The following is a 22537-nucleotide window of genomic DNA, read 5'->3' as shown; positions in this document are numbered from 1 at the left end:
TGTCATATTTTGAATTTTAGTAATCGAAAATTAATAAAACAAAACAAATAAATTTAATTATAAAACTTTCAATAGTTTTTAAACTTATGTTATACAAAATAATTAATTAAAATATTTAAAATAATTGACATCAAAGATTAAAAGATTAATCTAAAAATTATCAGATGTGTCTTTGTTATTGGGACAAAAGAATATTTTTTTCTTCTTTTATTGAATTTAGAAACTTAAATAACCTGACATATATATATATTTTAAATATTTGCACTATAGTATTGTTGAGTATTTTGTTGTGTGTCTTCAATTTGAGGAGAATTGAGTATTTATAAGACTATTCATTGAAGTGACATTTTAGGTAGGCTTCATACATGTCAACACGTATGTTGTCCTCAACTTAACATGTGTTCATTGGTCCACTTGTTTGACTTCACAATCTCTACCCGTGAACACTTAGGGACATGCGAGCTAGCCTCACGAGCCCTCCTCTCGGGCCGTGGATCGATAAAGGAAAATATCATAATAAGTATAGTATAAATAATTCTCATACGATACAAATTATATAATATATAAATATATTATAAACTAGAAAATAGGTCAATCGAGGTAAAAATTGGATTCGAAATATTGGAGCTCAAGTCTAATCCATATTTTAAATGAGTTTAATATTTTTATTCATTCCCTCTTAAATTTGAAACATGCTTTCATACTTAAACAAATAATCCGACCTTTAAATAAATCTATATATTTTAATTTTTCAAATTCGATTAAAATTCTCATCGCCATTATTGAAAACTTTTTAAGAGCTTCCTATAATATAACATCTAAATTTTCTTTGTTCTACATTGTCTTGCTACCTATGGTTTATTTTTCAAGTTTAAACTATAACTATCAGTTCACTTGATTGACTATCTAATTTACAAAGGTTCTTTTTCCCATAATTTCTCCCCTTATTTCACGTTTGATTGATATTTTTATAATAACCAAAGCTACAAATTCCTCAATGATGTTTGTAAGTTAGCATTAAGGGAATGAATGTTGACAAAAGATGGCAATAATTGAAGATGCATCTTATTTGTCTAGCTAGTTTAGCACACAATTAGAGAACATCTACCTCACTAAACAACCTCCCCTAGGGTTTTTAATTAAAAGTGTTCACGGGTCATAGTTTTGAATTCAGTTCGTTTTGAGTTAAATTTGAGTTTATACTTTTTAATCTTGAATAAATCTTATAAAAAATAAATATAAAAAAAATTAATTTTTAAATAAGAAAATGTGTATTTGGGTGAATCAAAATCTTAACCTGACCCGATCTAACTTAGTAACATTTTTCCTATTAACGCACCAAAAGTTTCAACAGGAGATTTGTTTTTATTGCTACCATTTTCCTCTTCACTTTTTCTCCATTACTATAATGGGGCAGGAAGTACATATATACCTAATTTCATTGTCTCTTTGCATTTAGGGGAATGAATTTTTGACAAAAATGGAGTAAAGGTCAGCAAAATGTGGTTAAAATTGAATTAATATACTGAAAATTAAATCCAATTCGATTAATTCAGTTTTAGTTTTAAATCAGTTGAAGGAGTGATTAACTTATGTTGAGTCAGTTGATTGTCAGTTTTCGTATCTATAACGTAATCAATCAAATTTTATATAAATATATTCAGAGAAAATATTTGATACTCTAATTTTAGAGTTTTTAGACTTCACAAATAAGGTCGAAAGAAAATATTTAATAAACTATATGTGGAATAAAAAATATATACTTTTAATGTATGAAATATTAATCCATATATTAAATTTATATATTTTTTAAATTTATTTTCAAAACTCAAATCCATTATTATATTCCCAAGCCCAAATAAATATATCCAATACTCAAAACTCAAATCTAACCAAATCCAATCAAAATATTATTCTTTATTTTTATTTTTAATTGTAACATTCCCCCAAACCCAAATCCAATAATATAATATTTCTATTTTTTTTCCGGTTAAGTTGGTTCATTGATCCAATTGATCTAACTTAAGTTAGTTTGGTTATTGTGTGTATATATGTTATAATTTTTATTTTTTGGAAGGTCGATTAAGTCAATGTACTTATTGTATATTCCTAAAAACATATTCATCTCATACTATCTTATGTGAATTCAGAGTAAGTATTAAATATGATTATACGAATCATTTTTATTAAAAAAATTATATATTTAAAGTATCATACTTTTATATTCATACCCATATATATATCGGACACAATAATAAACACAAATATTTTTAAAAAATTAGAAAAAAATAAATATGGTATAAGTAGATTCATATATTGTGTATCTATCACTTTTTCTGATGTCTTAGTAGCAAGGGAAATGGAATTACAAAACATTAGTTCTAACAGGCTGGCAATTTTTCATTACAAGGATTGATTTAAATCATCATGCTTCAATTTTCCACACAATTTTTTTTTGTCAAGTACAGAAATGCCAATAATTTGTTATGTTGTAATTATGAAGCTATGCAAAAAGACATTAATTTAGAACAGTTCATGTGGGACATTGTTATGTTCTATTACTGCTTTAGAGATAGTGCAATCTCTTAAAATCATGCATATTAGATCCATCGTAATGCATTATTTTAATTTTAACATATTTTATTGATAAGATTTAAATTCGAAATTGATATCAATTCAAGATTTATTTATCTTTGATAAAATCATTGCCTGTCGGTATCACCTCAACCTCGTATTCCGCCTTAAATCCCAACGTTGGCTTTTAGACATAGTTATACAAACTGGACAACTTCTAATACGGTATTTAGGTCTCAACATTGAGTATTAACTTAATTTAGTTAATTTAATATTTTTTTATTTTTCTGATATGATTTATACAATTTTAAATTTTTTATTTTAATTATGATTTTAGTCCATCTACTATATTAAATTTAAGATTTAACCCTTTTAGTTTTTTGGAATAATTTTTTTTTCGGCTTATATTTTAAATAATTTGATTTCTCCATTTTTATAAAATCCAAATTCATAGCACCTTTAGTTGCTAAGATTAAAGCAATAACATGAACTTGTTATTTTGTCAAATAATCTAAGAACATGTGAAAATTTAATCAATCATATTTAAATAATAACAAATTACATATTAATAGAATGTTGAAGGCTTTTTTACTATTATTATTATAAATCACACCATTTTCATAACAAAAATTAACGATGGTTTTCAATTTAGAGCAACTAAGAATATTATAAAATTTTTTTTATAGTAAATTAGGAATTAAATTATAAAATTAACTATAGTGGAGGAACTAAAGTGAGAAGTAGAACTATTTCACGAGTTGAGTGTATTAGAAAGCTAATCATTACACTTGGCCCATAACAAAGAATATATATGGATAGCCCACTCTTGTGATCCGGCCCGGCCCATAAAAATTTGAAATGAAAAACTTCAAAGGGAGCCTTCTCTGGATATCAGAGCCAGGTTTCGATCCTGGGACCTGTGGGTTATGGGCCCACCACGCTTCCGCTGCGCCACTCTGATTAATTGATTGGTGGTTTGAAATAATTTTATTTAATATAATATAGACATCTATGACAAATACTGAGTATAAACAATAGGTAAAATGACCTTTCTACTACTTCTCGATTTCAATATTGAGCAAATTAGTCTCTCTCAACAAAATCAAAGTAGTTTAATTATTGTCAATTTTGAAAGTGAACAATTAATTACAACATTAATATTTTTCATCAATTTTACATAAATATGACTCGTATAAAAACACATTTAACTCTCATAATTTATACATTCTGCCAAATTGATTATGATTTAATAAATTTAGCTCGCAAAAATTGTTTTAAATGTTGAGACTAATTTTTTTAGAAGTAAGATTAAATTAAGAAAATACGTAAACATTATTATTGTACCAATTAAAACCATGTATAATGACGACATTAATTATCCTTAATTATTCATTTTCAAATTCAACTAGTAAAAAATCCTTTAAATTTAAACTGCTCAATTTTTAACCCCCAATAATCTCTCTAAATTATTTTTAATATATATTTAAAATTTTCATAAATAACCCTGGTTAAATCTAAAAACCCCATTGAAAACAATGCTTTTTACAAAGCAGAAAATATCAATCAGATCATCAATTGAGACATTAAGGAGTCGGTTTAGTGTTTCAAGAACACCGCACATCAGATTGCTTCAATTTTTGCAGTCTAATATCAAAGCAAAAAAAGAACACAAAAATTCAAGTACTCAATAAAAGTAAAAGCAAGTATGCATAACCTGTAGAAGGATTCAAGCAAAAACCGGTTCAAGATTGCTAAAAACCTCTCCAATTTTGCTAGTGAAACAGTCAAAATAGAAAGTTGCAAACAATTACAATACCATTATACTATCTTTGCCACCCTAAGCACCATTAAACCAAAGCCTATCTCCCCCTACAACCCTTTCCTGGGTGCTTCTAACAACTGAATCACATACAAGCATGAGGCCTCTAAGACACAAAACACTAAACGGAATTTTCAGCCTCCACAATGGTATTATTTTTCGCCAAGGAAAAAAAAATTGGAATCACTTCACGGTAGAATTAGTTCTAATGTACGCACTGAAAGATTGATTATATTTTGGCAACCAGGAAACTACCCAGACTGAAAATGTACTAAAAAAAGCTATTGTTGCTAAGTAGTTTCTACGCGAAAGGATTTCCTCCGATGGAAGCAACAGGACCTTGAGCTGGGACATTCCTGTTAATATAGAAGTTGCATATGATCGTGCACGGTTACTTATGTATGAATATTGTATTGACAATGTGAAGTTGCCTATAACATAATAAAACAACTTACGGTAATTGCGAACTTGGTGTTTGGCCTGACATGTAGACTAATCCACCTGTAGAAATAACATCCATTAGCCAAGTATGAAACTAATAATTATGGCTCTTCTTCCAAGAAGACAACATTAACTACCTACCTTGTGGTGGTGTGGGATTCTGAGGAAGCCATGGTTGCGATACACCAAGAAAGGTGGAAGGCAACTGAGCATTAGGAAGTGTGCTTTGTAATGAACTCATATCGAAGAACTGCGGTATGCCATAAACCAGTAAGAAATTGATTAGAATAAATATTACATCAGCCGCATAAGATAAAAACAAAAGACTATCTCTTCTCCCTACAAAAACCATCGATCTTGAAAACCATAATTAGCATTGAAAGCAAGGCTCAAAGATTATGTCATCTCTATCTCCCCCGTAACCTTTGGCCTTGAAAAAGGGTAACTTCTCAGCAAAACCAACCAAACACAAAGTGAACAAAAGTATGCAATAACGAATATAAAATCAGAGTAAATATTCCATTGAAAGAAATGGTAAACAAATCAAATAATCCATCTCCATAGGACAAGTGCAAAAAGGTAAAAACAGACATCTTTAACTGCAGCGAAAGATTAACCAGTTTTAGAGAGAGAAAAAAAAAAAAACTAAGAATAAAGATATTGAATGATCAACATGTGTGATATATTATGTTAAAAAAACACACATGTATGATATACCATATCACTTTGTTCCAATTCAGAATCAAAAGGAAGATCAAATGGGTTGGTTGGTTTAAGATCAGCAGCTTGTGTCTCTTTCTCTCCCTGCAAAATTAAGTTTAGAACCTAAATTAGATTAAAGAAGAGCTCAATAAGAATCCATATAATATAAAGAACAAAAGAACCAGTAAGTTAAAAGAACAAACCGGAAGTGGATTCATTGATGGAGCATATAATGGTGCTATGCCATTCTCTGATGGTAGAGTAGCAGCAGGAAAACCAATATGGGAGTCAGCAGTTTGGATACCATAATTATCATGGTTCTGCAAGAATAGATATTTTAAACATAAATACAAGAAATGTGAACTTTTTGGCATAATTAGAAATAAAAGTAGCAAACCTCTGAAACTGCTAAGCCCAAATGTTCATCAGTGGTGGCCATATGTTCGTATGCTACTACTTGAGGTTCAAGAGGAAGTGATTCAACCGAATCATTAAAAGCATTCCATGACTGTTCAAAGACAAAGGGTCACTTGAGCATGCAATTGACAGGAGAGAAAATTTTATATTTCAAACCGTAACCATATGTAGACCAAGCAATAAAGCCGTTGAATAAATGCATGCTTAAAGCATCTCTTTCTTATTCTTCACAAACCTGCATGTGAAATGGCTTACCTGAGTGCCAGTTGCAACAGGGGGGGCTTGAACCTCATGTCCATCTTGCCATTTAGTAGACATTGCTGAAGAATCCCCAAAAGCACTAAAATTTTCAAAAGGTGACCACTGCATGGTTGTGTTTATGGATGACTGTTGGTCAAACTTCACTGACAAATCTTCATCACTGGGCATCACAGCAGGTAAAAGATTTTTGGATACTGGATCAGATGCTGCAGGCTGAGGAGTATCAAATGTTGCCCATCCTTCATTTTTAGGTACAGGTAACTCAGGTGATTTTCCATCAAAACTTGTAGCGGGGTGCTGCTCGGCAATCTCAGCAAACAAGTCTATAGATGGAGTAGATGAGGGAGGTTTATATAAATCCCCAGGTGGCATTGAAGATACAGCTGTAGGTTGAAATAAATCTTTGGAAGATTCTGATGATGTTGCAGGTAACTGAAAAAAATCTAGTGGTGGAGAAGCAGAAGCCTCAGGTGTATTAAAGAGATCCAGGGCACCATAATTCACAGGAACAGATGATTGCATAATAGTAGATGTTTTAGTATGATCGAACTGATCAATTTGTTCACGTTCAGAGACAACATCAGGTCCAATTCCAATGCCTGAACTACATGACTTGACAGGCATGGCATTGCCATCAAATGACCCATAACTTTCAATGGATTTAGTTCTCTAGAAAAAAGATGAGTTCTGATGTCAGCTTATGACGAGATGATTTAAGATATAAAAGTAGTGTTGAGATTGCAAATGATAATGCATGTATTACTACTGCAAACAAAGAAAAACAGTTTTTTCTTGAAAACACTTGCATTTCACACATTCGGTAACATTATGGTCATGCCAACCTGTATTAGCGCTCTTTTAATAACACACATTAAGAACATTAGCTAGATTCATATTCCACCAATCAAAAAGTAAGCAAAAATAACATTGCTACTTACAAGAAACACCAATATTATCTCTCAAATGTGAATATACTTATAGGTCTTTGTATATGCATCGTGCATTCATGGGTAGCAACTCACTATAAACCAAGCATGCATCATGTCTGAATTTTGAATGAAATGATGGAAAGAACCGGAGGCTCAACTGCAATATTTTTAGATATGTTATGAGCTACATGATTTATCATGAAGGTTGAGCTCTTTTCTTGATGTTTATAATCACCATATGGAACTTTCCCACTAGATTACATCAAAATCAGCATGGTGTTCCCATAACAATACTTCAAATATCATATATTTTGAGATGTAGTGAAGGACTTGAAAAGAAACTTCTCACTAATTAAAAGTATGAGATATGTGACCTGTCGGGGAGGAATCCCTCCACCATTGTTTTGGGAACTTGGGTCCAGAGAAGGATTGATCATTTGATGATGTGTATCTTCACTTAAAACATCTCTTGGAGGTTGAAAAGTTGGGCTGCTAAATCCAATGTCCTTCCGGTAATTCGGTGACCCTGTACCAGATGCGAATGGATCACCTCCACTAGATACAGAGTAGTCTGAAACCCTAGGAGCAGATCCCTCATTTGCAAACCTGTCCTCAAACATTTGATCACTTAAGCGACCAGGGCTGTAGACAAAACTAGAAACTTTCCCCACATAGTGTCCTCGATCTGAACCAGGCTTCCTAGAAAGTGCAGCAGCAACTTGTTTACCATAACGCCGATCCTCATATTGATAATCATATGGTGGACTTTGAGAATAAGAATGATAAGAACTGGCACGTCTTACTTCATCTTCATGGTTTCTATGGCTCTGTCAAATTCATTTAAGAATCCCACATTTAAACAACTGCTCAGGATCTAGAAAGGTGTACTAAAAAAAAACTCAAAAACCCTAATATCAAAAGAAATTACCTGCATGTCTCTAGGAGGCTTGTCGGATGATTTTCCTCCAGCATATTTTCTGTCCACATATACATTCTTTATAAACTCTCGGATTTTATCAGCATTGCTGCAATGAGAAAGAGTTATTAGAAAATCCCACACCTATCAAGAACAAGCCTAGAACTTTAAGTGAGAAATCACATATTTTGAACCTGCTGTCCGGCAATCTTTGCCTCTGCAGGTCCCAATCCTTAAGATAAATATCTCGTGCACGCTAAAAAAAGTAAAAAAAAAAAAAGGTATTATAATAAGCATCACAATCTTGCTTAGATAAAAACAAATGTAACAGTAGTTCAAACCTGATTCCCGCCATTCTGAAGCGCTTCAACTTCCTGTTTAGTGAACTTTGACATTGATACAGACTTTACGCGATGAGTGAACTCACGACTACAATACACAAATGAATCCAGCAAAAGACAAAAAAAAGGGTAAAGATTTGAAAGGCTTGATATGTGGTGACGTGTCACTCCAACATAATCACGCAAAGTAAATAGAAATGAATTATCAACGATCAAATAGGAAAAGAATGATGCATTTACTCCTTTCAGTTAATGAAATTTAAAATCATCACATAAGCAATAATTAAAGCTGCAAAAACCTTTAAATTTCAGAAATCATAAGGCATCGATCTTATGTTGCCCCTATTCTTCATCTCAAATACCCGTGTCCAACACTCATGTCCAATAAAAGGATAGGGGGATATGAAGGATCCTCCAAAAATATGGAAAACCTCGGAAAACTTATCCGTGTTGGATACATACCATATTTGACATTCACACCCGAGTTCGAGTAACATAGCATTGCCGAAGTTAAATACTTCCAAATACGCAAAGGTTTGCAAAGTGAAATAATTTCCAAGTCAAGATAGTAGATACTGAAATAACTAAAACAAAATACTCACTGAATCCCACTGCATGTCATGCAAATGAAAGTCCAGAAATTTGTGCAAACATACTGAGGACCCTGCAACAATAACCACAAATTAATATCAAAGAAATAAGGGATACTTGAAAAAAGAAAACCCTTTACATTAAAACATAAATAAAAAGCTAATCTAAATCCATCTTCAAAATAACTATTGAGAGATGCATTGCATTCAAGAAATCAAGAAAACCCAAATTTCAAAAACCATTTCTAAACCCCAAATCCATCATCTTTATTTTTTCCTTTTTCAATTTCCTAGCCTCCAAACAAACATTGGCTATCAAAACGGTAGTTAAACTAATTACAAAACAATCAAGAAAAGGAAAACCCAATTACAAAAACCCTTTTTAATAACCTCAAATCTATCTCATTTTCTTTTCTCCTATTCTTCTTTTCAAGCTTAATTATATTACCCATTTGCTAAAACCAATACTTCCAAGAGAGTTTTAAAAAAAAGAAACCATTTTTTCCACTTTACCATATTTTGCCAGCATCACTAGCCGACCTTAACTACAGAAACCCACAATCCAAAAGCTTTTTTTAATCTAAAAAATAGGAAGAGAAGTTTGAAAAAAAAATTACCAAACTGTTACAGTTAATGCAACGACGATTTGGAGGCAGTTTCATGAGACCTCGTATTATCTTCTCGTTTCTTTCTTCTTCTTTTCTACTTCCCATTGCTGAAAAGAGATAATTTTTGATCTTCCAAAATTAACAAAAGCCTCAAAAGAACCCTAAAAGTTTCAAATTTTATAAAAAACCCAGTAGGAATTTGTAACTTTTGGCTCGAAATAAACTTGTATGAAAGCAGAAATGAAAGAAAATTGAGAAATTTAGAGGTTTCGGGTTTTGGCCTTTCGAGGGGATTTTTTTGTTACAAGAAAAGGAAAGTCTTTGTTTTAGTCAGCCTCAGCAGTGATAATTAATTTAAGGGAAAACAAAAAATAAAAATGGTTATTTAATTATTTATTTCTTCATTGATCATCTTCTCTAAGTAGTCCTTCTAGTACACATTTCTTTCAAATTTAGTCCATCTATCTTAATTTTAACAATTCTAATTCCTTTATATGTAAAATATTCTATATAAATATATATATATATTTAAATCTCATTGATGTTATGAGTGAATAAAATATCAATAATTAAAAACGTATTATTTTTACAAATTAACAAATATTACTAAAAAATATTTTTTATCTTTTATATTTTTATAAAAAATTTACAAAAAAAAACTCACAATAAATCTAAAAAACTATAATAAGACTTAATCTTAAATATGCCTACATAATTTTTTTTCATTTATATTGTGTGGTGTGACTGGCATTTATCGGACGTTTAACAGACGCATGATGTCACAACGAACAAGCGGCAACATCGTGACGAGGGTCATCGGGGGACAAGCAAAGATCTCTTGAGGTAGGAGTAGGGGCGACGTCACGAAGAGGAGAGTTATGACGTCGCAACGATATTTCACCTAATGTAGCTGCGTTTTAGACTCCAAGCATGATGTCACGACGAGCAAGCGGCAACGTCGTGACGAGGGTCATCGGGACGAGCAAAGATCTCTTGAGGTAGGAGCAGGGGCGATGTCATGAAGAGGAGATTCATGATGTCGCGACGATATCTCACCTAATGTAGTTGCGTTTTAGACTCCAAGCATTACTTCTTCATCTCTTAGTTGAACTCTGATTACTTCAGTGATATTTTAGTCATTTTAGCCCTTCTCCCTTTCTCTCTCTCTCTATTTAAAGGGGTCATTGTATTCTTGTTTTGACACGCGAATCAATAATGGCTCTTCTTTGAGGGTGACAAGATGTAATTACATATGGAGTTTTGGTGAGATTTTGAGAGAATTTTATGAAATCCCTTTTGTGAGAGCTTTGGGAGTGAACTTTGTATTCGGGGTTTGGGTTTTTGTGTTCTCATTGTACTCTTGTTCTGTTTACTCCATTAATGTTAAGCCGAAGCCTCATTTGTCCGTGGTTTTTATTTTCTTTGAAAGAGTTTTTTTACGTAAAATAATTATATTCGTTTTTCTCCACATTTATTATTTCACTGATTATACGAACAATCCCCAATATATATTATAAGTGAAACTTAAATTTCATCAAACGTTTAATATTTTTAATATTAAAATATATATTCTTTTTAAAATACGTGAATTTAGGTCAAGTTAAATGAAAAGAGGAACTGAATTTCTAATTAGGTCTTAATGGAATCTTTGATTTTAATACAAGTGTTTTGTTAGTTCATATATGGCTTAGTTAGTTTACGGGTACGCATGGATTAAATGAAAAAAATTAAATTAATTAAGTTAATAAGTCTTAATTTATTAATAAAAATTAATTTAATTTTTTTTCAAATTAAAATGAGTGAAATAAAATTTAAATCTTATTAAATTTATTTGAGTTAATTTAGAAATTTAATCAAATTATGTTAAAATATTTTTCAATTATTATTTAAAATTTTTTATATCCAAATTATAAAAATCAAAATTGACTCAAATCCGAATAACTCAACAAACTTTATTCATTTCCCTAACTCAAACTAATTTAGCCACCCATTAAAACCACCTTATCATAATAAAAAGAAATTTTTTAAAACTAGACCATACCAAATCATAATAAAAAGAAATTTTTTAAAAATTATAAAACCAATCCTTAAAATTTTAGATTATCAAAAGTAAAAACTTATCTAAAATGGGTCGTCATCCCTAAACTCGATGATTTTAATGGTCAACCAGGTAGGTACCAAAGTTGCTGCCTTTATCATGCTACCTACTTAATATACTTATTGTTTCCTTTACTTCTTCTTTATTCTCTACAGGAATATTTTTTTTTTAATTTATATATTTTTTTACACATTAGAAATTAATTATATATATTGGCATATTGTATATGTATGTCATGTTTACATTACTTACATGTTATAATATATTTTATATAGTTTATCATAATTATTCAATATATTCGTTTTATTGTTTATGTTTGAGGCACGTGGCTATCCTTTTAATAATATTTGAATTCGTATTTATTCTTTAAAAATATAATGTGCTTTACCACTACACTCAACATTTATATTCATCTTGTATTTTACATAATTTCTCATATTCATTTAATAAGTATATTTACATTATATTTTTCTTCAAAGTACTATAAATTTAAATTTAAATAAAATTTGACATAGTAATGATTCATTTTATGTAAGAGTTTAGCATATTTGTTTTTGTGTCATGTATATATAATCTTGATGGCGGCATAACTATTTGTTTTAATTTTTTTTACATTATTTTATTATATAGGTCTTAAAATATTGGGATAAATCTCAAAATTATATAGTAACTTTGATTTAATGTGCAATTTGATAAATAAACTTTGATTTGGTGCAGTTATAGACATGAAATTTTGATTTTGATTCAAAATTATACATGAAACTTTGATTGTGGTTAAATCATACACATTTAAAGAAATAAAGTACATCAATTTATATTTATATTGGATAAATATAATTATATGTGTATGCAATATATTAACATAAAATGATACTATATTAATAATTTGTGAGAATTGGATACAAACTAAAATTTTATGTATAAAATTGCACATTAGACCAAATTTCATGTATAGTTTTGAGATTTATCCCCAAATTATTTCATATATTTATATTAAAAAAATTACATTTATACTCTTCCATAATAATTTAATTTTAAAATTATATTATTACGCTAACATATATTAATATAATGGATTACGTGATGTGACAGGTTGTTACAAAGGAGGTTGCCATCATGGAGCACTTTAAGATCGTGTGTTGTGGGGTCCATTATGGTATTCATTTAAGCGATACGGAGTTGTTATGCACAAATGAGTCCTATTGATTGCTCAAGAGAATGTTCATACTGAAAAGCGAGTTGCTAGACCATGGTGAGAAAGTAGCTAAGTAGAAGGGGAAGTGCTTCCCATAAAAGCAAGTGGTCTATAGTAGGCTAGGAGGTGGATTGATTGAGGGCAATCCGAATGAGTGGTTAGATGTAGGACATTCTCTATTATCTACATGGAGCCTCCTAGATGTGCCATGTGTCAGGCCCGAGTGATAGTTATAACAATAGTTCATGTACAAGTATTAGTCTTGCTTTTGCCAGTAGTCTTATTTTTGCAAGTGTTTTTAGGGATAGATTTATCATCTTCCCTTTCAGTTTAATAAAAACTTAGTTTTCTTGTTGATTTTGCCCTCACTTTGGACTCTCAGGATTGATTTTCTTATCATGTTAGTTGCTTACAGTCACTTTAGATATGTCGTGTTTGAGTCGTGACAAAATCGGTTGTCAACATACTATAATGTTCTATTCTTGGTATGTTGATGTCTTTGTCTGTGTTAATAGAGCTTGTCCATTATCAGTGACAGTGAGAGTTTGTTGTATCTTTGTTTTTTCTTTGAATCATGTGGTCCAATTCATGAAATGAATTAATTAATTTCTTTCACTTTTCTTCATATGATATAAATTATATAATATATAAAATAAATGAAAAATAATATATGATAAATTTAAAAATTGGTCGAGTTGAGTTGAGCTTGAGCTTTGAATATTAAAACCTAAATCCAACTCATATTTTAAATGAGTCTAATTTACCCGACCCGATTTAAGCCTAATATTTTTATTCAAATCCTCTTAAATTTTGAATGAGTTTTTAGACTTGAACGATTTACACTTGAACAAATCTAATATTTTTTAAATATTTTATACAACATTATTGAAGTCATATTTTGAATAAAATCTTTTGTAATAGCATGGCTTGCTATTATGGATGGTGGAACCAGGGTTTGCTGAATTTACTACCTCCACACCATATCCATAGAAACTAATAGCATTCCATTATCCACTGCTTATAAAGTAATATCGATATAATAAAATTTATGCTGAAATCAATTTAATGTTTTTTAAATTGGATTTGTAGTCGAATTGGATAGGTTATTATTTTGTTGGTCCAATGATTAAAAATTACTAAAATTTAAAAATATTAAAATAAAGTTTCAATTCATTTAATTAATTTTTAACAGGTTAGTTTTAATCTAATCAATTCAAAATCACTCTTCGAACCAATACTCTGTCGGCTCCAGATCCAATCGATCGATTGATCCGATTCAAACAAAACTGAATCAATAGATAAAAGATGAGAATAATTCTTAACAACAACCTACAAATTATGAGATTAATTATATCTCAAATTGATCCAACATAAAAACAGATAAAAAGAAAAGGTTTCAACAACTCTTCCAATACATATTATGTATTAATGATCCCAAACCATGTTAATGAGCTGCGTACTGCACCTTCCTCGATGGGCAAGCATATTTCCCTCACAGGATTCTCACTGGCACTACCACGGCCACCCTGCACCGTTGGCAACATATAGGAATCTCAGCTTCTTTACTGCAACAACATGGAAAAAAAAAACTTGATAGAAATAGTTTAAGATCAAAATTAAACACCAATATATACACACATAGAAGATAAAGAGAAAGAGCTATCATATATATATACACACAGACATACACATACATACATTCGGTATTTCCAGCGTTTTGGCCAGTTCTTCTCTTCTACTTCTTACATGTAAACGTAAAATTCCCATGCCGATCACCCGTCCCTGTACAACAAAACTTCAAAAGCAATGATCTATATACATATAGTTTTTAGATTGGAAATGAGACCCAAGATCATTGCCTTCAAGCTTTCAGCCGAATAACCTTGTTTCATTTCTCTTATCACACACTCGCATTGAACAACAATGGAGGGGAAATAGAGTAAGAATTAGTTCATTGATCCTTGTTTTAGCTTATTTGAAGATGGATGATTGAAATTTGGTTATGATAAGAATATAAAAACAAAAATGAGTTTTTTTTTATGTTTTTTCATTGCTTTTTAAGTTATTATTGTTTTCAATAGCCCCTATATAAGTTGAAAGTGATCAACTTTTCCCAAATCAAAGACACCAGACTTTAGTATTGTAGATGTCCATCCATCACTAGGAGTGCTTAAGAAGCTTAAATTTTTGAATTTCAGAGACGGCAAAAGTCTTAGAAGTCTTCCAACTAGAATTGGAGTGAAATCCCTTGAAACATTGATTCTTAAAAGGAAAAAAATTAGAAATTAAATTATAGAGACTAAATCTCAAATTTAGGCATAATAAAGAGGCTAAAATTGAAATTCAATATTTTCTATGTAAAAGGAAAAAATTATTAAAGTAATAAATTATTTTTCAATTATAATCATTCAAAATAATTAATAAATTGTATTCATACATAAAACTCTATGATACTGGGTAAATATAACTTATTTTAGTCTGTACCTAATGAACATTTTAAATGCTTCAAATAGAACTTAATCATATAAATGGAAAAATGTGAGGGACCCAAATTAAAATTACCCATTATTCATTTCCACCAAGTAGTCTCAACATTTTCCTCCCTGAACAGGTGTCACCAAATACTCATTTAATATATAGTTAGAAAGATATGATTACGTAAAAGAAAGTAAGTAAAACACAAACCGTCTAACACTATACTGTTTACTTATGATTATTGTAGGCTCCATTTTGTCAACACCCACCTTCTTGGATTCTTCCTGGAAAGAACATGCATCACTCATTTATGACCCCCAGTTTTCACACCTACGCGCATTCATTTGGAAAACGAAAAGGTTATAGAGAAATTGCTTAGAAACCACCTGTATTCTTCCCTGGAATTTTGATCTGTTTTTCTCCTTCATTCTCATATTCTTATTGTTTCTAGTTTCTTTGAGACGTATTGAACGATCGGTTTTCTGATTTTAAACACTACATCGAGATATATTTTTCTTCTCAAACATCGTCATGTTGTCATTACCTTCAACTTCCTCATACATTTCTAGAAAGAAATATGATGTTTTCTTGAGTTTTAGAGATGAAGATACTCGCAAAAACTTCACCGATCATCTCTATGCTGCTCTAAAGAGGAATGGGATCGTCACTTTCAGGGATGACCCAAAGCTGGAGGCCGGAGAAGAGATCGCATCAGAACTCCTTAAAGCAATTCAGCAATCATGGTGCTCGGTAATCGTTTTTTCAGAAACTTATGCCTTTTCAAGTTGGTGCTTGGAGGAGCTTGCTGAGATTGTTAAACAACATAACAACGACGGCCATAAAGTGTTTCCAATTTTTTACGATGTTGATCCATCTGATTTAAGAAAACAAAAAGGGAAAGTTGGAAGAAGCCTTTGCCAGACATAAAGAGAGATACAAAGATGGCGAAATGCTTTAATTCAAGTGGCTGCAATCAAGGGATGGCATTTAAATAACAGGTAATTCTTTCTTTTCTTCTTTATTTTCTAGTTTTTTGGATATATATTTTTTCTTTCTAATCCTATGTGTTTAATGAAGAGTGTCATATTTCAATAAAAGAGCAAATTTTGTATTCTGGCTCCGCAACAGATCTTGCTTTCTTATTCTTATTAGTTCTTGTTTGCTTCCAAACTACATTATGTTTGATGATTCATTGAAAAAGAAAGTGCCTTTGAAACATATCAACAAAATTTTATTCAAAAAATTAAAATTTCTTTTCTTGTAGGCATGAATCAGAATTTATTAGAGAGATTGTTCAGAAGATATCAGCAAAACTACGTCGGCCAGTTACTCGTAGTGACTTGGTTGGAATTAGTGAACGCATGAAAGATTTATATTTGAAAATAAATATAGGGGAAAATGATGTCCGCATTATAGGGATTTGCGGAATGGGTGGTATCGGTAAAACAACACTCGCAAGACTTGTTTACAATCAAATGTCACATCATTTTGAAAGTAAAAGCTTTATTGCTGATATTCGAGAAGTTTCAGACAAATGTGGATTAGTTTCTTTACAAAAACAATTTCTTTCAGAGATCTTTCATGATGAATGCTTTAACTTTTTCAATGTTCTTGAAGGGAGTGACATAATTAGTCATATGTTGTCTCGCAAAAAGGTTCTTGTTGTTCTTGATGATGTTGATAACATACAACACTTAAAATGCTTGGTTGGAAGGCATGATTGGTTTGGATTAGGGAGTAGAATCATTGTAACGACAAGAGACGAACATTTACTTCAATCTTGCCAAATTGATGATGTGTATAAGGCCACAACATTGAATCTCGAAGATGCACTTCAACTTTTCAATTTGAAAGCTTTCCAGAGTGATACAATACCGAAAGATGATTTTATTGAACTTTCTAATCAAGTTGTAAATTATGCTGATGGGCTCCCTTTAGCTCTCGAAGTTTTTGGTTCCTTTTTGTGCGGTAGAGATGCGACTCAATGGAGAAGTGCGATTGAAAGACTTAAAAGAGATTCTAATAAAGAAATTCTCAATAAACTTCGAATTAGTTTTGATGGGCTGGTAGAAAGAGAGAAGAATATATTTTTAGATGTAGCATGCTTCTTCAATGGGGAGAAGAAAGATTTTGTAATGAAAATATTAGAGGGTTGTGAGTTTTTTCCAGATATTGGAATTGATGTTCTCGTTAAGAAATCTCTCATAAAAGTTGATAATAACAACCAACGTTTGTGGATGCATGCCTTGTTGCAAGAAATGGGAAGAAAAATTGTTCAAGAAAAATATGTTGATGATCTTGGAAAACGTTGTAGATTGTGGAAGGAAATAGATATTCATCATATTCTAACAAAAAATACGGTAAGTCATTCAACAAAAAATACATACTATTTCTTTTTTTTTAAATATAAAATATCTAATTAATATATGATATAAATTTAAAGTCTAGTCTAATTGATTGATACAATACAAATATAATATTAATTCAAAGCTTATCTAATTGATTGATACAACGATACTTAGAAAATGATAATTAATTTATAAGTATTGTTTGATGTTTACAAAAAGTTGTAAAAATAAATATTTAATTTCATTGCATTGCATTACCCTCATTAGATACTGTTCTTACTTTGTTTAAAATGCTTTATTTATTACATTTTGAGTATAATAATGTTAAATAAAAATTTTAAAATTGTATCTTATGTTATATATTATTTATTTTATTTTTGATTTTTTTAGACTACAGAAATGATTGAAGGTATAATCATCAATAGTAAAGTTACAGAAATGATCGAGAGCACAACTATAGATAATAAAAGGTAAGAAGACATGCTTAAACTTATATATTTGTGTATTATAAATAATGATTATAATTTTTTTTATGTTAATATTCCAATGTTTAATTATGAAATTTATCTAGCAACATATTACTCTTTCAAAAGTATCAATAGAAAAATGTATGTCTTTTTGAAATATTAATGATATATGTTTATTACATAATAGTATATATCAATGAATTAGATTATAACATGCCCTAATAAGTTTTTTTTAAATGAAAATGATTTCTTTTTTAATTATGTGTCATTGTTTCGTTCATTAACTTGTATAGAAATATATATTGTTTGCGAACTAAATATAAATCAAAATATTAATTCAAATTTTTTTAAGATTAGATAACTTGACGTGGTCTGATATGACTATTAAATGTAAATATGTCTTTTATATGGCTATGTTCAAATTTGTTTAGAAAAGGCTTTTCATGTATTTAAAGAGTTTTTAAAAGATAATATATTAATATTAATATTCATATTAGATATAAGCATTGAATATAGGTACTTAAAAAAATAATATCAATGTGACATAGCTTTTAGATATTGAATGTTTTTGCTTTCAAAGCTCATTTTTGTTTTGCTCATGATCATTAGGGAATCGAGCTGGATGCTCAATTTGAGTGCCGATATTTTCTTAAAGATGAAAAAATTGAGCTTGCTCAAAGTACTTTGCCTATCAAATTGTGATAATCTCAAATATCTTTCTAATGAGTTACGACTTTTAGATTGGAAAGGATGTCCTTTAAGATCGTTACCTTCAAGCTTTCAACCGGATAATCTTGTCGCACTTCTCTTACCATATAGTTGCATTGAACAATTATGGAAGGGAAATAGAGTAAGAATTAACTCATCTCATCCTAGTGTTTTAGCTTATTTTAATATAAATGATTAAAATTTGATTAAGATAAAACAGAAAACAAAAATGAGCATTATATTGTTTTCTCTTTTCTCTCTAATTTATTATTTTCTTCAACAGCCCTTGAATAAGTTGAAAATGATGAACCTCGAAGGGTCTCAAAACCTGATCAAGACACCAGACTTCACAACAGCACTAAATCTTGAAGTTTTGATTTTATAAGGTTGTACCAAATTAGTGGATGTTCATCCATCAATTGGAGTGCTTAAGAACCTTAAACTTTTGAATTTAAGAGATTGCAAAAGTCTTAGGACTCTTCCGACCAAAATCGGAATGAAATCTCTTGAAACATTAATTCTTTCGGGTTGCTCAAGTCTTATAAGGTTTCCGGAGATTGATGGGAAAATGGAACGTCTAAAAACTCTAGACCTTTCTGGTTGTTATAGAGTTGAAAGTTTATCGGACAATTTGCAGCAAGCAAAGTTTTTGGAAGAGCTCGACTGGAGTGAAACAACCATAACAGAGCCACCATCCTTCATTTTTAAATTGAAAAATATTAAAATTCTGTCTTTCAATGGGTGCAAAGGACCATCATCAAAGTTACGACCAAATTTGCCTTCTCTTTTCAAGGTATTCCAAGGAAGAAGGACGAATCCCATGGCTCGGATGTTACCTTTGTTGTCATGTTTGAGTTCATTAAGAGAGCTAAAACTAAGGGACTGCAATCTTTGTGAAGGAGATATTCCTAGTGATATTTCTTGCCTATCCTCCTTGACAGATCTTGATCTTAGTGGTAACAATTTCATCAGCATACCTGCATCTCTTACTGGACTCTCAAAGCTTGAGTCTCTTGAATTGTCAAATTGCAACATGTGCACTCTTGGTGAAGCAGATATTCATGGTCTATCCTCTTTGAGATATCTTTATCTTAGGGGTAACAATTTCATCACCATTCCTTTGGCTCTTACTCAACTTTCCAGGCTTGACTCACTTCAATTATCAAGTTGCATGAAGCTTAAATCATTGCCTGAGCTACCAACAAGTATAAAAGATATGCGTATAGATGATTGTGCTTCACTTAAAGTAGTTGCAAGTCTATCAAATGTAAGCAATTTAGTGGATTTGGATTTCATTAGAGCCATTAACTGCTTCAAATTGGCTGAGAATATCAAAGCATTAACACTGCTGAAAAGACATCTCAAGGTCGATTAATCTCTATTTTCTCCCTTACAAAATCTCATACTTGAGATTTATGGTTTTAGTTTTCTCCCTTACAAAATCTCATACTTGAGATTTATGGTTTTAATTACTAAACTGCTTGTGTTTTATTTTGCAGGGATTTGCAAATTCAAGAAAAAAGTTTGAAGTTATTATGCCAGGAAGTGAAATCCCGGACTGGTTTAGCCAACAAAAGTGACTCTTCAATTAAGATCCCCTTTCGGAAAGATAGTGAATGGATTGGCGTTGCTTGTTGCTGCATTTTTGTCAATAATGATGCTTCAAGGGATAACGAGGTTATCGGTTGTGGAGCATATATCTATTGTAGAAATTGTGAAAAAGCCAGCTGTAATGGAACTATTTTTCAAGGGAGAAACCATCGAAGGGTTCATTGGGGTGGCTGGCTGATGGGTAAAGAAATTAACCAGCCCGTAATGAAAGATCACCTTTTTCTTTGTTATTGGTCACGTGATGAATTATGTCCATTTTCGGAGGATAAATATGGTGACTGTGAAACCAATAATTTATGGACAACAGATTGCTTAGATCAGAAATGCGATGAGCTTGAGGTGTCTTTCTCAGACTCAGATTTTGAAGACAATGCTAAGGTGAAGAATTGTGGTGTTAGAATAGTGTATGGGAAAGATTTGGAAGAAATAAAAGAGTTGCAGTGCCATACCACTCAGTCTTGTCCCAGTTTTGAACACATCCACCGATACTCTGGTCACAATGATGGATCAGTAGGTAGCACTTCTCGCATAAAACGAAAACATAATATCTACGAGGAAACAGAGGAAGAAGGGCCGCAACCCAAACGAATGCAAAAATTTTTCAATTTTATGATGGGCCAATTATAAACAAAGGAAGAAGGGTAACATTTACTGTGGTAAACTACTTAACCTACCTTGTCCTATTAACTTGTTTTTACACATCTATGTTGTTTATATCTTTTATTTCATTTAAAGTAATCATATTATATTTATTTTCATTTGAGTTATGATACTTTTATCAAATAGTTTTAAAATTTTTATTCATATATCAAATGTTGATAACGTGATTTTTTATACCATTTAAAATTTTAGTCACTCAATTCATTCCTTTTTACATAATTGAAATGTGTACATTTAGCTTGTTTTAATTCCTTCTAATTTAAAGTACCATTTAAATTTCATAACTTAAACTAACTTTTCGATTTATATTTTTCATAAAGTATTTATGTTTAAACATTTATTTTTAACACTTATTCAAATATAAATATAAAGAATACTCTTTTAATTAATTGGAAAATCTTTTCCATGTGAGAGAAATATTCATATTCAATATTTTTTTTTAAAAATTCAGTAGATTTTTCTTTGTTTTTGTATAATGTTAGGGTTTAGAGAAGTAAAGATTTGGTGTTTGATTGACGTAAGCAAGATTTTCGATAATAGTGTTTTCTGTGATATCAACAAAAATATATGAATTTGAGGTAAGTTAATATGTGAGTGATATAGATGATGTCAATGTGTTTTTGTTTTGTCCTCTGGACCAACAGAAGCATGAAAGTCTACTCAAAGGATCATGCAAGTGAGGGACCAACAAAAGTCATCATGTTGAAATGGAAGCAAAGACTTTAACAATTATAGGCTCGAATAAATTTAGGAAATTAAGATTTCAAGAAAGAGATTGTGTTAATATATAATTAGTTGCTTTTTTACATGTAATGTACATTATACTATTTTATATTTTAAATGAACTTTTTTGAGTTTGTTGTTTGTAAAATGTAAATTCAAATAACAATTTAATTGTAATGTCAATAAAACCTTTTAAATTAGGCATGATGATAAAAAGGTTGTTAGTGTTTATAAAATTTAACAATTTAACTTTTATTCTTTTTACAATGAAGATGTTATAACTTTACAAAAAAAAAACATCTGAAATATTGAGATTCAAAGAATTAATAGATTTAAATGTTTTTAAAGACAATTGTACGAAATAAATAAATCTCAAGTTATATTCTAAATTGGATTTGTTCATTTAATACATAATAGTAGAATGAATTGTCACTAAATTCTCCCTCCAGTAAGAATGCATAAAAGTCTATTCAAACAAATTTATGTGATTGAAATTGATGTAATCGTTTTATACAGTCTGTTCAAACCAGCATAAGTGTTAAATATTGGTACTAATATAGGCTATGATATGGCTCATTGCCCACAGAGTAAGGATTTGAAGCACCCCACAGAATTCGACCTTTCAAGCCTTTGATTACTCTTTTTGCTGTTCTT

General features: G+C 30.5%; 3 protein-coding genes and 1 non-coding gene across 8 annotated transcripts; 2 read left to right on the top strand and 2 right to left on the bottom strand.

Moving 5' to 3' along the window:
- Positions 1 to 3463: 3463 nt before the first annotated feature.
- Positions 3464 to 3535, bottom strand: TRNAM-CAU (transfer RNA methionine (anticodon CAU)). Its single transcript has one exon. It is a non-coding gene; the product is annotated as a tRNA-Met (tRNA).
- A 727-nt stretch (positions 3536 to 4262) lies between these two features.
- LOC107962874 (probable ADP-ribosylation factor GTPase-activating protein AGD14) lies at positions 4263 to 9930 on the bottom strand. 2 transcript variants are annotated; one of them, XM_016899432.2, is made up of 13 exons: positions 9608 to 9929; positions 9003 to 9064; positions 8401 to 8488; positions 8254 to 8315; positions 8072 to 8168; positions 7518 to 7970; positions 6209 to 6883; positions 5934 to 6044; positions 5740 to 5856; positions 5552 to 5638; positions 4976 to 5084; positions 4849 to 4894; positions 4263 to 4749 (listed from the first exon to the last, which is right to left on the bottom strand). In XM_016899432.2, exons 1-13 carry the CDS (start codon positions 9701 to 9703, stop codon positions 4695 to 4697), a joined length of 2058 nt encoding a protein of 685 aa, XP_016754921.2. In that variant the 5' UTR covers positions 9704 to 9929; the 3' UTR covers positions 4263 to 4694. The 2 variants fall into 2 exon arrangements, 1 of the variants encoding a protein (XP_016754921.2); XR_001701810.2 differs by having other exon boundaries at positions 4737 to 4749; positions 5539 to 5638; positions 9608 to 9930.
- Positions 9931 to 15697: 5767 nt separating this feature from the next.
- LOC107962856 (disease resistance protein RUN1) lies at positions 15698 to 22099 on the top strand. Of its 4 annotated transcripts, XM_041080098.1 has the most exons (7): positions 15698 to 16364; positions 16631 to 17726; positions 18105 to 18184; positions 18791 to 19031; positions 19173 to 20255; positions 20389 to 21156; positions 21805 to 22099. In XM_041080098.1, exons 2-5 carry the CDS (start codon positions 16728 to 16730, stop codon positions 19272 to 19274), a joined length of 1422 nt encoding a protein of 473 aa, XP_040936032.1. In that variant the 5' UTR covers positions 15698 to 16364; positions 16631 to 16727; the 3' UTR covers positions 19275 to 20255; positions 20389 to 21156; positions 21805 to 22099. The 4 variants fall into 4 exon arrangements, with proteins under 4 accessions (XP_040936032.1, XP_016754898.1, XP_016754912.2 ...); XM_016899409.2 differs by lacking the exon at positions 21805 to 22099 and having other exon boundaries at positions 20389 to 21258; XM_016899423.2 differs by lacking the exons at positions 16631 to 17726; positions 21805 to 22099 and having other exon boundaries at positions 16308 to 16364; positions 18922 to 19031; positions 20389 to 21258.
- Positions 15898 to 16477, top strand: LOC107954815 (disease resistance protein RUN1-like). The gene has a single exon (XM_016890505.2). It carries the CDS (start codon positions 15898 to 15900, stop codon positions 16291 to 16293), a length of 396 nt encoding a protein of 131 aa, XP_016745994.1. The 3' UTR covers positions 16294 to 16477.
- Positions 22100 to 22537: the final 438 nt, after the last annotated feature.

This window comes from Gossypium hirsutum, chromosome A11 (assembly GCF_007990345.1).
Source record: "Gossypium hirsutum isolate 1008001.06 chromosome A11, Gossypium_hirsutum_v2.1, whole genome shotgun sequence".
Classification (NCBI taxonomy): Eukaryota; Viridiplantae; Streptophyta; class Magnoliopsida; order Malvales; family Malvaceae; genus Gossypium; species Gossypium hirsutum.
The sequence above is the reverse complement of the archived record's forward strand: the minus strand, read 5'-3'. Positions and strand labels throughout refer to the sequence as shown.